Here is a 17,977-nt window from a genome sequence, read left to right as displayed (position 1 = left end):
GTAAATGTTGACTAGTATAAGTGCTGCTATTTTTAGCATCTTTTTCCATAGAATAGGAAATAATAGGAGGAACATTGGAATATGTCTTTAAAATTATTAGTGTTTTGTCTCTAGTCATAGGTGCAGTGTTGCTTTCTTGTGGCAATTAAGCATTCTTTTTTAATCTTTCTGCCCCATTTTCCCTCTGCTGTTCACATGAATGTCAGGCTGTGCTTCCTTTTCTACTAGAATTTCAAAATCTTTGAGCAAAATCTGAAAATTTTGGATTAACAAAATCCTTTATTATAAACTTAACCGTAATTCCTTAACAATAATTTATTTATAATTTAAAAAAAAAAGTTTATTATGAAAAGTATAATTATTCATTGGAAAAAATCTGATAGTCTTTTTTTTCCAGACCAGTTAGAATTGGTGGTATTCCCACAGAATATCTTATAGATGGATCATTATTTTTACCAAATAAAGAAGCAGTTTTAGTATTTGGTGGTGTTGATCCACATCATGATTATGGAGCAGGTCATAATAATGGTAAAAGTGTATTCAGATATGTGTTAAATAGACGATTTTGGGATCTTGTTGATAAATTACCAGAACCAAGACACCATCATGCTGTTACTTTCTTCAAAGGAAAAGTTTATTTAATTGGTTGGTATTAACTGTGTGAGTTTATGTACCAATTATAAATAATGATTATTTACATTTTGTGATAAAGTGCGATTAGAATTCCTAATTGTAATAAGTTTTATTAGAAATAAGGAGTTAGAATTCCTTATTTCTAATTGAAATTGGGATTCTTTGTGTGAAGGAATATCAAGCACTGCAGCCTAGAACTACAAACCTCAACAGACTCAAGGCAATATGCAATTAAAATTTAGAATAATTAGTAGCTAGTCTTTAGAGACATAATAGCTTAATATTTTACTCAATCTAAAGAAAATTAAGACCGCATTAAGTTGCCTTATTTTTAGTATTATCAAAATTTACTTTTATAGTGTCTATTGTAGTTAGTTACCCTGAGTGCTATATTTGCTGTAATAATCTCTGTAGGTGTTAGGTTTATTGGAAAAGATAATAAAAATTAATTAGAACATAAAGTTTTATTATTACTCTTTGTTGCATAAAATTTTATTATTTTAAAAAAAAGAATTATGTAAAAAATGGCAATGGAGAGCAATCAGCCCCTATAGTTTACATCTTATTTGAATAGGTGTGATAACTTATTAGTAATCTATATGTAAGTTTTGTTATAAGCGAGTGGGGTAAGTTGAAGTTCTTCTGGAATACCCCTACAGTATTACACATAGCCTGCTTCCATTTATGTAAGTGGTTCTCATTCTCAGTTTTGAATTTTGACAAGAAAACTATTGAAAGATTGCAGGAATTCATTTGAAACTAATATAACGAAAATTAAATTGTGTTTATATCAATGACCAGTTAGTGAAACCAGAAGCCAATGATGTCTTAATTATTTTGTGTGATCAGAAATTATCAGATTCATTATTTGCAATAATTTTATGCCTGGTTTCAACAAGTGATTCATAAAAAACTTTTTTAAAAAGAGCAATGTGTGATTTATACATATTGTTTAATGATTTTTATTTTTAAAATGTTTTAAATAAGAATTAAACATTAGTTTATACCATTGCCAAACTGTTTATTGTTAGGATGACCAAATTTATGGTAGCTCAGAAGATGAGGAACTGAGTTGTATGCTTACAGGTATTGAGTATGATTCACAGTTTTTGCTTACCATTTTTCATTAATAACCATTCCATCATGTTACCATTAATCAAATGTAGGCTTATTTAGAAGTCCATTTCTTATCTGTAAACTTATTACAGTTAGCGACTATATTTTTAATTATCTTAAGAGAATATGTTAGGGAGTTTTAATGAATTTAAGTGGTTTACATCATTTTATTTTTAGGTGGTGCTGATCCACAGGGTATAAATGAAAAAAATAAATCTGGTGTTGTTGGAACTGTTTATAGTTTTGATCCAGTCTCTAGGATTTGGTCAGTTGAAGCACCATTAAACATACGAAGAAAAAATTTTGGATTAGTTGCTTGTTCTGGAAAACTTTATGCTATTGGTGGTGAAAATAATCAGGAAAGGTATTTACAACTTTATATAATATATATTTATGTATGCATTATTAAAGTAATCTAGTTCGTGATAATAATCTTAATAGATTTAAAATTTCAGAATTTTTAATTGAAATCTATAAATTATAACGAGTCATAAAAACTTTACTTATATATGACATTTATTTTATGTTTAGCTCTATATTTGTGATTAGGTATAAATACTACTGATTGTGGTTCTTATCCTGAGACTGTAAGAAACTTATACTACATATTGTATAGTAACTGCATATATACTAACTGCATATCATATTGATACTGCACTCAGAAATATATTACATAATCTCTGTATTAAAATATACATCTATTAACATTATATTTGTATAATGTTAAACAAATTGGTGATAACTATTACTTCTGATTTTGGAAGAAAAATATCAAATATCTCTAGAGGCAGATATATATATAAAATTTATTTTGATTGTTAAGGTGACCTTTACCAGTTCAACCTAGATTTATTAAATAAACATACAGCAAAAACACAAAATATAATCAAATAATAATAAAAATTCAATCATAAATTAAATTAAACAGCAAGTAGACCGTTTAAACTAAAACTACCACAAAAAAAATAATTTAAAAAAATACACATAACAACCTAAATAGAATGAATATATTATTTATATATTCAAGTATCATTACATTCAAGTAATGTGGGACACATATCCCACATTACTTGAATGAATGATTGGTGAGAATGCAGAAGAGGCTTTGATTTTAATGGGTTCATGTCACAAAATCCTTACTGAAAAATTAGGAATGCATTGTCACTGGCAAGTTTGTTCTGAAAACTCTGATACAAGGGCAGAAAGACAATCGTATAGCAAGCTGTAAAGAACTTATGAATTGTGCATATGATGATGAAACGTTGTCAAAATTATGATTGGCAGTGAGATATATATGTATGGTTTTGATGTTGAAACAATCTTAGTCATTGTAGTGAGTCAGAAAATTACTGAGGATGAAAAAGGCACCCAAAAGACATTCAAAACAAAAGTGATGCTGACAGTCTTTTTTATATTAAAGGCATTGTTCTTTATGACTTTCTACCTTTAGGAGAAACTGTCAACTGCCACTGCTACCTAGAAATCATCAGAAAACTCCAAAAATGTGAGGAAGAAGAGACTTGAATTTTATTGTGACAACTTACAGCTGTTTTACCATGACAGCTCATTCATCTAATGTGAGTTTTGTTTAAAAAAATCAGTATATATTATATTTTATTTAGAAAAAGTGGCTATATTTTTACAGACCTTGTGTAATGGATTCCACATTAGTAGTTTTGAAGAGGAATATTTTTGACCAAACTGAATGATGCCATTACTTTATAATGAAGAGCTGAGTACAGCTGAATATATAACTATGATGAACAGCTGAATAATACCTGATGTAATGATGTTATTATCTCTAAATAACATATTAAACTTGTAAACCATGAAGAGGAAGAATTATAATAGGTGTCTTTAAGTTAAAGAGCTTCATTACCTTTAATTTACAAGTTCTCTTTATTCTAAATAATTGCAGTACAGTAATAATAACCAACTACATATCTCAGCAATTTAGGATAAAACAGATGGAGTATAAAATTCATTCTTCTAATAAAAAAAAATATTGATATACAAACAGATTGCTAATTTTGAAACATTAAGAGATTTCACAGAAATAAAAAAATGTAATAAAAAAAATGGCTGACAGCTATTCATATGAATTTAACTGGTTTTTATAACATAAAATGTAATTTTTATTCTGCAAGTAGGTACAGTTGTTTGTAGTTTTACACAAAACTTTTATTTAAACCTATCATCTCTAAACATGACAAACCAAATAGATTTATTGAATGTAGAATATTTAAAACATAAATTATAATGCTTTTGTCATTCTAGCAATCATTTCAGTCATTGGTACTGCTGTTCTCGATCTGGTGCCAGCTGATAATATTGGTGGCTGTTCTTTTTAGCTAGGTAAACAAGCATTTACAGTGTTGTCTTAAAGTATGTTGGATTTACATTGTGTTAATTCATTTAGTAATATTTTATAATGATTTATATACTTTGTAATGTTTAATTCTGCTAAAAAATAATGTGTTATTTATCCATATAGATGAACCCCCAACTGTTATGCAGTACACAAACACAATACAAACAATGTAACATAAAATAATAAAATTCAGACTTAATGTACAGCCATATTCTAAATTTAAAAAAAAAAATCTCCAGCAATGATATCAGCAGACACCAGAGTGAGAACATTATCACTGAAGATTAGCTGCAAGAACAACTGAAAGCAGTATGATGTGTGATTTTCAAAATTCTGTATTTAGATTTGGTTAAGTTATAATTTAAAAAGTTGGTAGTTTTAAATATCTTCATCATCAAAAGAGCCAACTGTCATGGACAAAAACATAGGAAGTTTCTTAGTGTTAAAATTTTAATCTGTAATTCTCTGAATGTAATGGAAATCATTTATAAATTAATTTATTTTTTATAAAGCAGGTTACTTCATAATTATTATACTAAGTGGATTTTCTATAGCATGGGTAAAATAAAATTCCACAAATTCAGATTGATTGTAATCTACTATGGATTTTACTTTATTACTGCAACACATTCTTCGCAAAGAAATTAAAATCAACTTATCTCAGTTTTTATGCATAGCAGCACAATTATACATGGCAACACAATCGTTTCCTTATTATATCTAACATTTTTCTTAAAAAAAGACTTAACAGTTTTAAAACTCCTGTGCTGAAATTCAGAATCCAGTCTTGTGACAAGACATTCAGGGAAGCATTGGCTTTCATGTCATACTCAAGATGAAATTGTGGGAAACTGAAATTTAGGTCAAAGAATAATTTATAGTTTGAAGGATTTAAGGTAGGGGTTTTCAGATTAATCAGTCCTTTATTTCAGAGAGTTGTAGACAAAGTTGTAATTTCCCAGATGGTTGCAGCATTTGATGGAAAAACAAATACACATGAACACGTGTGTGTGCGCGCACACATAGGAGGGATGATCAAAAAGTAAGCTACACCCCATGTATGAAACAAACACATATTTACAAGACAATTTTTTTTTATTGAACAAAAATTACATATTTTTTCTATTTTTTGACATAATCACAAAGTTTTTCTAAACATTTTTCATACCCTGTGAAGTTTATCAATCCCTCTCTCATAAAAATGTTGTCCAATTTCTTTCAACCATTTAAGGACCACTTCCGTAAGTTCATCATCATTGCAAAATGCTCCCCTCCCAGGTCTTGCTTGAGAGGACCAAACAGGTGGTAGTTGTAGGGTGCTAGGTCAGAGCTGGAAGGCAGATGAGACCACACTTACCATTTGAATTTTTGTAGTAACTTCTTTGTCACATGAGGCTGAATGAGGTATAGCATTTTTGAGAAGAAAAACGATCCCATTGCTCAATCTTCCGGGTCTTCGATCTTTAATGGCATTATGCAATTTTTTTGAAGTCTCACAGTAAGATTTGACATTGATTGTTGCTTCTTGGGGCATAAATTCACTGTAAACAACTCCTTCAGAATCAAAGACTGTCAGTATAACGTTTCAAACATGTGGAGGGAGATGTTTTCACCTGTTTTGGCTGCAGCAAATTTTTATGTCTATTCATGTGATGCTTGTATAAGCTTTTTGCTAAACTTCTATTATTTTTTTGAAGAATTTTCTTACCATTTTTTGTTAGTGAATGGGTAAATATGAATTAATATCACGAAACAAATGTTAAATTGCATTTTTAATAAGAGACCAATGTTGTTTTAGTTTTAACCAGAAGTTTATTAAAAATGTATAACAATCAGATTTATTTATAATTAATATTACATGCCAGATGATTCTCTTTTTTTCTGCTTTTCGATTTTAATTTGTTTCCTATTCAAAACATTTTTATCTCTCTTTCTATCTGCTTTCATCATGCTAGCATATAACTTCTTATATTTTTTTGAACCATTTTTTCTCTTAATTTATATTCCTGCTGTTCAGCCTTCTTTATTAATTCCTTTGGATATGGAGCAGTAACTTTTCCTGTCACAACAGCCATCTTCTTTTTCTGAAAATATTTTAAACAAAATAATTAATTTTGAACAAGATCTTTAATATATTCATTGGGATGATAAGAGTTACGTTATTTTTTTTTTTTTTGTATAAAAACAGATTATAATCAGAAGAAAAATTTTTAAATCTTAAATGATGGGGATAGTTCCTGAACTACTATGTAATTTGATCACCTACGAATTTAGTTCTGAAAAAGTGCCAAATTTTCTGTATAAGGTATTTTCATCCATTCCATATATAAAAAATATATCTTAATATTCATGATTTCATAAATAACATTACTGTAACATGATTTTATACTGAAAACTGTTTTTAGTTTGTATTAATTTGTGAAAAAATATAGAAACCAAACAAATTGAAGCAAATTGTGGTTTTAACTAAGAATTTATTTATCAAAATAATGAAAGAAACAATGTAATGTCACTGATGTAGTTCTACAATTATAACTTGTTTGCTTTGGTTAAGTTTCTGAACAACCATATTATAAATTTTAAGATAGTTCTTAAAAACAATACAAAAACATAACCAATCAGTGGTTTCATTACACTTTTAAAATTGCACAGAAACATTAAATTAACATTTATTAATTTTGTTTTATATAGTTTTTGTACATGAAAATAAATATGACAAATTAAATAGCTTCTTAATGGTGAAAAATTTCATCTTTACCTAAAATTATTTATTTACCCCACAAGTATTAGTGAAATTAAAATAAATCAGGATAAAAAAAGAAAAAAAAAGTTTGTAAATAAGATTAATTATTTCATCAACGATAATATAAAAAGGGAAATATTTTGCTGAATATATCTATCTTGGTTGAATATAAAACCACGATATAATAATTATATCTTAAACATTGATAAGTTTATGAAACTACCTGGCATAGATCCAAACACAAATTATGAAAAGTTTAGTCAGTCAAAAATTTTACCTGGAGAACATACATATGGCCAAAGAACTAGAAAAATCAACAATCTGGCTTTAACACAAAAAAGTGATTGTATCAAAAAATGTTTCCTGAAAAACAATATGATCATCTGATGTTCTCTATGAAATAATATACATTTTTGTTTGCCAGAACTAAGATAGGAAGGAAGAATTTAGACTGGATAAAATCAATCAGTAATTACACTCGCATACTATTATGTATAATAAGAAAAATCATGATGTTCTCTAGATGCACAGTAACCGATTACTTTTATGGAATTATTGATTTTATTGAAAGTTTATTAATATAAAAAGTCTGTCTTAAAAAAAGGCAGAAATCACAAAAAAAAACTTAGTGTTATATAACTATAAATGTTATATTTTTCGTAACGGTAAAAAAACACGAAATAAAGGTATAAAATAAGCAAAAAATTTACCAAGTTTTCTTGCAGTTTATCAGCATCGTCATTATTACTTTCATCATTTTGTATGTTTTCTTTTTGTTTTTTATTCTCTGGTTTATCATTTTCATCATCACTGCCACCGTTACCATCATTTTTATGAGCGTTTTCTTTTGTTTTCTTTTGTTTTCTTTTTCTTTTGGGTATAACAATTTTAGTTTCTTCTAAAGAAAAGAAAAATCAGCAAATAATTGCTTTAAAAACAAATAAAGAGTAAAACCCTTTGATTCAATTTTTTTATAAGTGTAGATAAATACTTGTAGCTACTTGTAGATAAATTAAACAAAAAAAATTTTTTTCAATTCCCACAAAATTTATTTAAAAAATGACGTGTTTTTGATACACAGTATCCTCCACAGATGTTACATACAGGTTACAAAAACTTCCCTCCCTGGAACCTTCTGGAAGGTAATTGTGTACCGAATCAGCTGTCATTTTTTAAATAAATTTTGTGAAAATCAAAAAGTATATTTTGTTTTCATTTTCTTTTTAAGATTGATTTTCACAAAATAAAGGCTTCATCCATCGATTATTAAAATACTTAAAACTTATACTTACACAAATTTCATTACACTAAACAAAGTACATAAGTGAAAATCAAAAAATATAAATATATATAAATATATAAATAATATGTTTACACCATTTGGCGTAAAGTTTCCGTTATTTTCAATGAATTCCAAACTAGCGTGGGTCCCGTTGTTTTGTTACAGGAATGTTAAATTTCACTTTGTTTCGTATTTCTGGGCTTGTCTTTTATTCCTGTTTTATTATTTGTTCTCGCATTCGACACTCCCTCCGTCATCCTTAGTGACCGCGTCCATTCTTCTATCGAATTATTTTTGACTACCCTTTTCATACACCCGTTATTCTTTCGTTCCCTTACTAATACATGCACACATTTCTTGTCTTTTACACATACTCTCTCCTGTCCACTACCTGGATCTGGTTTGCCCCTTTTTTCTTTCGCCATCTTTTCGGCAGAGTAGATCCAACACCAGTGCAGTCGCCTATGGCCATACTCTCCTGCAAACTTTGTGGTAATATTCTCATTCAAGCAGAATCTCAAAACTCGTCACTACACATCTGAGATTCTACGCATCATTCTACCACTAAACCACATCACACCTCTGTATTCCTGATACACCAGTGCGGACTACGCCCAGGATTACATATGTATTCATAGGTACTTGCCTTTACGAGTTCATCTCTTGCTAATATTTGTGTGTGATACAGGCAAGTGCAGATTATTCATTATTATTCATATTAAACGTTTATGTTATCCTCGTTCATGTGTAGCCCATTTTATGGGTTATTAAATGCAAACTATCGTTCTTATCAAATCTACTTTTAATTTAAACACTACTTCAGAATTATAAAACTTATGTGCGATATATTTCATATATTATTATTGATAACTATTATTATATTTCGTGTTGTTCATCAAAAGTTCGTGTTCAAACGTCAGTTACTCAGAGCAAATTACCTTTACTTGAAATGTTTATTGCAATCAACTCTATCATTTAATCTAATATAACTTGTTAATCGCCGAGATTAATTCTTATCTATTCATCCACTGAATTCATATTCTCTTAAATTAATTTAAAGAAAAATACTCCTGATATGAAGTTATGTTTTTGTACTTCTTTGTAACTTAATATTTTCAAGAAAGCTTACTATTAGAATAAATTCTATTTATATTATTATTTATTTTAATGTGATTATATTGTGATTTAACGCCTTCTATACTGAAATTATTCTAATTAATGTTTCCTAACCTAATGAAATCTGTTCATTGCTAATCTTCATAGTTCAGTACATGTTAGTAGTGCAACTGTTTTCCAGTTCCACTTTCTGTTGAGTGTATGTCTTAAGTATTTAATTTGAAATTAAGGGGTTTTACGTTCTCTTATTTTCAGGCTCTGTTACATTGTGTATTTTAAAAAAGGTCTATTCATGTATTTTTGTATTTAACAGCATTATTCCTTTGTTGATTCAGCTGATATGTTAAGTATTATTAAGTTATGTTAATTTCATAATTTCCTGTTATGTTTTAAGATTATGATTAACATAAGTTCATTTGTTACACTTTCAATAAAGTCCAATTTCTTTTGGCAAATACTAGCTGTGTGTTTTTTGTTAACTTTACCCAACATAATATATATAGTGTAGAAACTGATTACATATGCCCATGATCCATGATGTCAGTGAAATGATGTTTTTTTAGCTCCTCAAAAATTCAGACAATTTTAAAAACATCTGCTAAATCATGCATTTAAACATAACATACTTCTAGAATCAAGTTGATACAGATTAAATTTGTTTTTTACTTTATTTCTTGTAACAAATGGTAGCAGCAACATTTTCTACCAAACCTTGATTTTTTGATACAAATTACAAAAAAAACTATTTACTATTTCAGAGAAAGAATAAAAAAAATTACTGGAGTAAAAAAAATGTACAAAAGCAAAAAACTAATTATACAATGCTAAAAAAACAAGTTTTAATAACAAAAAAATTAATTGAATTCTTAACATCTGATAAATTGAAAAACCATCTGCAAAGACCATATTGCTATATGAAAGCAAGTTACAAAAATTAAGATTTAAAGAGTCCAAATATCCGAAAAAAAAGATCTACAGTTAACACTGAAAAAAATCAAGAAATTTTCAACACTGGGGAATAAAATTGATTAATTGTGCTTGATGATGCAAAGAAAGTACAGTAGTTGCAGGAATAAAATATTTTGATACACTCAAGGGCAGAACCTTGAACAATTCCTATAATTCATCAACTAGAAAGCCAGCATGACAAAAACATCCAAACATTCAAAATAAATATAACACAGAAATTATTTTAATTTTTTTTATTTTATGAATATAATTTTAGATAATTCCAACAAAAAATGCAGTAAATTCCATAATACTTTGGTTCAATACATGTATAAGTAAAAAGCATAAACTACCAAACACAAAATAAAGAATATGTTCTCAACACAAATCCCAAGGTTTTTTAAATTTACATACCAAGGAATTAACATGCTCTTTGTATGTAAAGTGGGTTAAATACCAACATAAAATCCTTAGCTAAATACAATGTTTTAGTTAGATGTTGCCTAAAATTTAATTGAAGGGTAATATTTAATATTAAGAAAATTTTGTTTATTCTTAATTCTATCAATAGATAGAAAACTGATGGATGTCAAATAATTGCAAATGAGCAAATGCACGTGTATACATGCAGTTGCAGCACTAGCAACATACATATATGAGGGACGATCAGAAAGAAAGTTACACCCCATCTATGAAACAAAAATATATTTATAAGACAATTATTTTTTTTTATTGAACAAAAAACTACATATTTTCATCTATTTTTCAACGTAATCACAAAGTTTTTCTAAACACTTTTCATACCTTGCAACAAGTTTTTCAGTTCCTCTCTTAAAAATTTTCATCCAATTTCCTTCAACCATTTATAAGGACTTCTTTCTTTGTCCTCTCAAGTGAGACCTGGGAGGAGAGCATTTCACTAATGATGATGAACTGAAATCATCATCATTAGTGAAATGCTCTCCTCCCAGGTCTCACTTGAGAGGACAAAACAGGTAGTAGTCGCAAGGTCAGGGCTGTAAGGCAGACGAGACCACACTTCCCGCTTGAATTTTTGCTGTAACTCCTTTGTCACATGAGCTGAATGAAGAGTAGCATTGTCATGAAGAAAAACAACCCCATCACTCACCCCATCGAGTCTTCGATCTTTAATGGTTTTATGCAATTTTTTTTTTAAAGTCTCATGGTAAGATTCAGCATTGATTGTTGTTCCTTGGGGCATAAATTCACTGTAAACAACTCCCTCACATTCAAAAAAGACTGTCAGCATAACCCTTTTGAACATGTATGGATGTTTTCACTTTTTTGGCTGCAGAAAATTTTTATATCTCCATTCATGTGTGATGCTCATTTAGTCTCAGGAGTGTAATGAAGCACCCAAATCTCATCCCCTGTGATGATTTGTTTCAAAAACTGTGGACCAGTCCTGGAATAACATTGAAGAAAAGAAAGAGCAGATGCAAAATGATGATGTTTGTGATTGTCGGTCAGCATATGTAGGATCCATCGTGCACACATTTTATGGTAATCAAGCTGATCGTGATAATCACAAACACATTACTACAACTGATGTTAAATTCAATTGCAATCTCTCTGATTTTAATGAGCCAGTTACTCAAGATCATTTCATTCACGCGTTCCATTTACCTTCACAGTTTGCAGTTGAAGGACAGCCAGCACGCAGTTTGTCACTTACATTTGTTCTTCCATTTCTGAACATTTGGCACCATTTTGTACCATTTTGTGATCATCAGACATGACATTGCATTTTCACCTCATACCTCAACAATTTGGCGATGAATTTCACAATTATAATTTTTTTCGCACAAAAATCTGACTACTCAACGCACTTCTATGCTGGACAAAACCTCTAGAGGACATGCCATATTGACAGTGAATACTACACATGTACTGAATGTCGTACAGAATTGCTGCTGTGGGAGCGTGAAGACAATGCAGCCAGTGCTGCCATCACAAGACAGTAATATATCCTTTTCAGTTCAAGAACATGGCAAGGGTGTAACTTACTTTTTAATCCACCTCTCGTAAATACATGCAAAATAATCTATTATATACAGTATGTCAAATAATAAGCAAAATGTCTTAGCATTAAAAAAATTATTGAAGTGCAGAAAGGAGATACAAAAAAATCGTTTTATACTCTGGAATTCCAGCAATTTCACTTTTTTATTATAAAAAAAAATCAGGGTAAATTTAAATTAGTATTTAATTTTGAAAATAAAGATTTAAAATTTTTGAAGATTTGGGTGTTCTTGAAAGTGCTATATTTTTTGAGAATTGTTACATATTAATGAAAACTAGCTTCTTTTTAAGGAGTTGTAGCGTAGGAAATGATAAATTATATAAATTACTTTTCATTGTTAGGTATTGATTTAATTTTTTAGAAGTGTTGTGTTTATTATATCCTTAGTTTTTCAGCTTTTAAAAACCCAAAACAAATGATTGTAAAAGTTAGTCATCAGCTCTAAAAATAAAATCAGTATATACAATAATGTATAAGAGTTTCATTTAAAAAAAACTTTTTGGAATTACAGTTAACAAACTGTATGTATTTCTAGTGGCTGGTGATATATATATATATATGTGTATGTTTCATATTTTAAGATACATGTTGCCTATATGTATTTTTTTCCTCATCTGAATTCATAACATGTTTATTACAATAACAATATCCAATATTCTTTGTAGAGGAGGGAAAATAGTAGAATTCAACATTATTCTTAATATTAATTCAACTTTGTTGAATTTTTTTCATATTGAAGAAAATAATAATTAGTTGCATAATTTTTAAAAATAAACATTTTTTTTAAAAATAAAAGTAAACTATGCAATTTAGTTTTCCCAGGTTACTTTCATCAGTCGAATGTTATTGCCCATTAAGAAAAACATGGGAAGAGGTAGCACCATTAAATACAGCACGTATGGGTCTAGCTGCTACTAAATATAGGGATACTATATGGGTTGCTGGAGGTTTTATTCCCTCAAAAAGGAATATGCTTTCAAGAAGTGTTGAGTGTTACGATCAGCGACAGAATATGTAAGAGTTTATTTTAATTTTGTTCTTTTGTGTTACCTGCTTATCACTAATGCTTGCTTTCTTGAATTAGAATAGATAGAATAAATGTATAATTAATTAGATGGTGAAGATCATAAGGTTGGAATACTTCAAAATAATGTTTTATGGTAGAGACATGGTTCATAGAATAGAATAGACTAACTCTGAATAGAAATAACTTGTTCACTTCATGATTCACTGTGTGAAAAATTACCAGCATACTTCAGCAAATCCACAATATTATGTAGTTGTTTTATATTTTATAAAAAAGCTGAACCTAGATTGAATTTAGGTGCAAGTGTGTTATGCAGTAACTATGTTATATTGAGTGTTTACCATAGTTAATTGCTTATATAAATCTCTGCATACTTTAACAGAATGTCATTTGGATAAAAAGCTAGTGATACATTATTCAACATGAGTTATTTTAACTTATGTATTGAAATGTTGGTGTCATTATATGATCCCCAGAACTGATTCATCAAAGTAGAACACAATTTATTACAAATAAAAGTATGCGTAATATTTTGTTCAAGATGTATATCAAGTAATTTATTTATTTCTTGAAAGTACGTTTTTTTCTGAAGTATTTTAAACTAAGGTTTTGCTATAAATGATGTAAGTAACAATGATGCAATACAAAAGTATATGAAATGAGTTGTATATTTTATTATAGGCTATAATGTTATGGTTTTCTTTGATGTGGTGTAATTATTTACGAAAATTATTTCTAAATAAAATGTATGCACCAGTAACTAATATTTTTTTGAGCTTTATAGGCCTACAAAACTAATAGTAAATTGTACAAAAAAATACATAGAGTTAAAGAAAGTGTTGAAGTAATATAATTATAATCATCATTATATTTATTATAAAAAAATTGTGAATACTTATGAGATATTAAGCTCTCGAGTGGTTAAAAAACAAACAAAAAAAAAGTTAGTACTATAATAAATGTCAAAATTAATTTAATTAATTAAAACATTAATTCGTGCCATATTTTTAAATGTTACAGGAGTAGGGTAAAGGAGGCAAGTAGACAGTTTGTAGGAGGGACCCAACTTTAGATTTTACATACTGTAAGAAATAAGAATTTTTATTTATATTCAGACATTTTTACATGAAATCAGTGTTATCAAGTTAACTTGGTGAACATAATTAGCACACATTTAATTGTAGTAATGTAATTTATACTGGGGTGGCTGAAATGTAATGCACAGATATTCATAACTTGCAAGTAGAAATAGTCAAATGAAATGAATACAACTTAAAAGTACATTTTATTGGCTACAAAAACTTATTTTTATTTTTTAATTTAGTCACTCTTTATATAATTACATATCTCTCAACATTGAACCAGTTTTCTCATTTCGTTAATAAATAATGCTAGGGATATTTCCTTGATTTGCATCCTTCAGTTGATCATCCATGGTAAATGAATACCCTTAATAATACCTATTTAATTGAAGAAACCAGTGAAAATCACAGAGCACAACTGGTGAATATTTAAGACATGTTATAAATTAAAATTTCAACTCCACAAGAGCCTCAGCGATTGCAAATGATGTTGAAGCATTATTGCTTTTGATGTTGCAAGTGATGCTGATGATGAAGTGGTATTGTTTTGTGAATTGTCAAAACATGACAAATGTTTCCCAAGCTATTTTTGAATTTTTGTCTATAATTTGAATCAATTATCCACTTCCTTTCAGTGGTACTCGTTAATCACAGAAAATGGATGACCACTGCAAGGTTCATCCTCAATATTTGCTTTATCAGCTCTGATGCACAAAATTTTATTACCCATCTGCTCAGAGTACTTTAATCAACAATCTCATCACCTTAATGCCTTTTAGACAATGATGAATGTCACTAGTGTTCACTTTTTTACTGTTCAGTCACTGCACATTTTTAAAAATTTGTTGACATAACTCCCTAACAATGGTGACTGACAGGAAATGAGAGTGTAGGTCAGCAAGTTTTGGAATGTTAGTACTAAGGGAATGAAACTACAAGATGGCTGCACCTGACAATTTGTCTGGAATTTTGTTCTTCTGTTAGGTTCCAGTGTGTACACTATTACATTTTTCAGCGCCCTTTATAGAAGTAGAAAAGTAATACTCATAGATGATTTATAATAAAATTATTTCTTGTGTAAAGATATTAAATATTAATAACATTTATTTAATAAAGACAAAACTTGATTAAAAAAATCTTAAATCAAAAAATAATACAGATCATATATCAACATGCATTGAGTGAGTAGCTTATATAATAATAAATGATAAAACATAATAGTCATACTAATAAATTATTCTATTTTTTATTTATTTTTATTTTTTTCTTCCCCTACTCTCCCCGACCGGATATCCATTTAAGTATACTCAGTCGGGGAGAGTGTCCTTTTAAGGGAGTGTCCCCCGCCCACCGGTTGTACACCCGGCACGGCAGGTTAGCTCCCCCGGTCTCGGATCTTTAATTTTATTTTATTCGCCTGCCTCTAATCCCCCGCCTCGGAGACGGGGTATGGCTACGCCACCTCCCATCCCCTCAGCAGGGAACCGGGTCTCGGTCATTATGTCTTTGCCTCTAATCAGCGGTACCGCCCCCACTAAGCGCTGAGACACCCGCAGGAGCGGCACCGCCAACCGGGACTCGGTCTTTTATTTGTCCCACACTCCCCAGGAGTTCCCCCCCTTCTCAGGAACCCGCACACCACGGCGTACGGGCCCTCCACGGAGGGACTGTCCTCCCTACCCTAATTTCATAAACCCCTTCTTCTGTCCTCTTCTTCCTTGGTGCATAAGATTTCCCCGGCAAACCTACGGAACCAATCCCAGTTATCGTCACTATAGACCATCCAATTTAAGAGGTTTTCAGGTGTAAGTCCGTTGTCCGAAATTTCTCTTCTATTTGGAGCCCATCTTGGGCATACAAACACAGTGTGTTCCGCATCATCAGTCTCTGGGCAGTACACACATTGTGGGGTAGGTCTTTTTCCAATTCTAAACAGATAATGGCCGAACGAGCCATGCCCCGTCAACAGTTGTGTCGTATAAAAATCTACATTACCTATTCTATTACTAGTCCACATATTTATGTTGGGGATTAGTCGCCTGGTCCAATCCCCAACTCTAGAGTGTGTCCATGTATCCTGCCACTCTTGATCAATTAGCCATTCAATTTCATCTTTGGACATACCCCTATATCTAAATGTTCTTTGTTTAATTTGTAAATCAATGGGTAGAACCTTCGTTAGTATACACAGCGCGTCGTATGACACTGTTCTGTATCCCGCGGCTACACGCAGTAAAGCAAGCCTGTGTACTCTTTTTAATTTTGTTGTGTTTCTCTGAATATTCATTGTATCTCCCCATATCGGGGCCACATATAAAATTGCTGACGTGGTAGCCGCAGTTATCAGTCTCCTTATTACCATTTTCGGTGTACCATGGTTCTGGAAAAGAGTCCTCAATGCCTTAATCAAAGGGGTGACCTTGTTACAAATCATCTCTACGTGTTTGCTAAATCTTAGGCTTTTATCCAAAAGAACCCCTAAATACTTTGCTTCTTTGACCTCCTTAATTCTCTCTCCTCTAATGTTTATATTGAGGTTTGTAATAGGTCTTCTACCTGAAAACACCAAACAACAGGATTTGTTAGGGGATATCTGTAGCATGCTTCCTACCAGCCATTCATCAATTATTCGTAACGCCTGATTTGCTTTATCCTCTAGGTTATTAACTTCTCTGTCTTCTACTAGGATAGCAATGTCATCAGCATATCCAACAACAAAAACCCCCTCGGGATAATCTAATCTAAAAATTTTGTCATAAAAAATATTCCACAGTATAGGCCCAAGGACTGATCCTTGTGGAACTCCAAATATCTCAAATGTGGATTTTCCTTCTAACGTTTTAACCTCAATGAATCTATGGTAAAGGTATTGATTAATCTGGTTGACTAGATAATCACTTATATTCATGGCTTGTAATGCTGCGATAATGGCTCTCCAAGGAACAGATCCAAAAGCATTTTTTATATCCAACATTATAATAAGTGGGATTTTCCTAGTTCTCCACGTGCCGTTTCTACTATTTAATGCCCAGGTCTTAACTTTGTCGATCCCGTTTATCGTAGACCGGCCTTTTCTAAAACCATATTGCTCAGCATGTAAACAACCTTTTTCCTCGATTTCTTCTCTGAGTCGGGTTTCTAGTAATCTTTCGACTACCTTACCCATGTTATTTATTAGTGTGATTGGTCTGTATCCTACTTGTTCTTGATTTGGTCCTATTTTAGGAATGAAAACAGTTCTGGCTTCTTTCCAACTATTGGGGAAGTTACGGTTTTGTAAGCCATAACTTGCAACATCCACTAATTCCCAGGGTATGATCCTGGCAAGGTCTTTAATGATGGCGGCAGGTATGCCATCCGGTCCTGGACTTTTTTTATTTTTTAATTTCATGATGGCTTCCAAAACCTCCTTTTGAGTGAACCTGCCAGCCTGACACTCAATTACCTCTCTATTGAGATCTTCTATTCTGGGAAATAGCAATTTAACCTGTCGTGCCGACATTTCAGCACTCAATGTCGGCACGTATCTTCCCAGGCGTTTGGTCACTATCCTAAATGCCTTTCCCCAGGGGTCTTCGTTAAGCTCTTCACACAACTCCAGCCATTTCTTTTTTT

The 17,977-nt window shown here is 30.6% G+C and overlaps 1 protein-coding gene across 4 annotated transcripts in view; it reads left to right on the top strand.

The window, feature by feature from the left end:
* Window positions 1-17,977, top strand: part of LOC142323745 (uncharacterized) — a 78,901-nt gene that overhangs the window by 49,824 nt on the left and 11,100 nt on the right. For 3 of the 4 annotated variants that reach the window (XM_075363913.1, XM_075363910.1, XM_075363911.1), the window contains exons 9-11: window positions 398-645; window positions 1,927-2,113; window positions 13,067-13,267. In XM_075363913.1, the coding sequence (XP_075220028.1) occupies window positions 398-645; window positions 1,927-2,113; window positions 13,067-13,267 (636 nt within the window). The remainder of the gene's footprint in view (window positions 1-397; window positions 646-1,926; window positions 2,114-13,066; window positions 13,268-17,977) is intronic. The other variant, XM_075363912.1, reaches the window with a different exon arrangement.

This window comes from Lycorma delicatula, chromosome 4 (assembly GCF_047948215.1).
Source record: "Lycorma delicatula isolate Av1 chromosome 4, ASM4794821v1, whole genome shotgun sequence".
NCBI classification, from domain to species: domain Eukaryota; kingdom Metazoa; phylum Arthropoda; class Insecta; order Hemiptera; family Fulgoridae; genus Lycorma; species Lycorma delicatula.
Note: the sequence above shows the minus strand (reverse complement) of the source record. Positions and strands in the feature narration are given on the sequence as shown.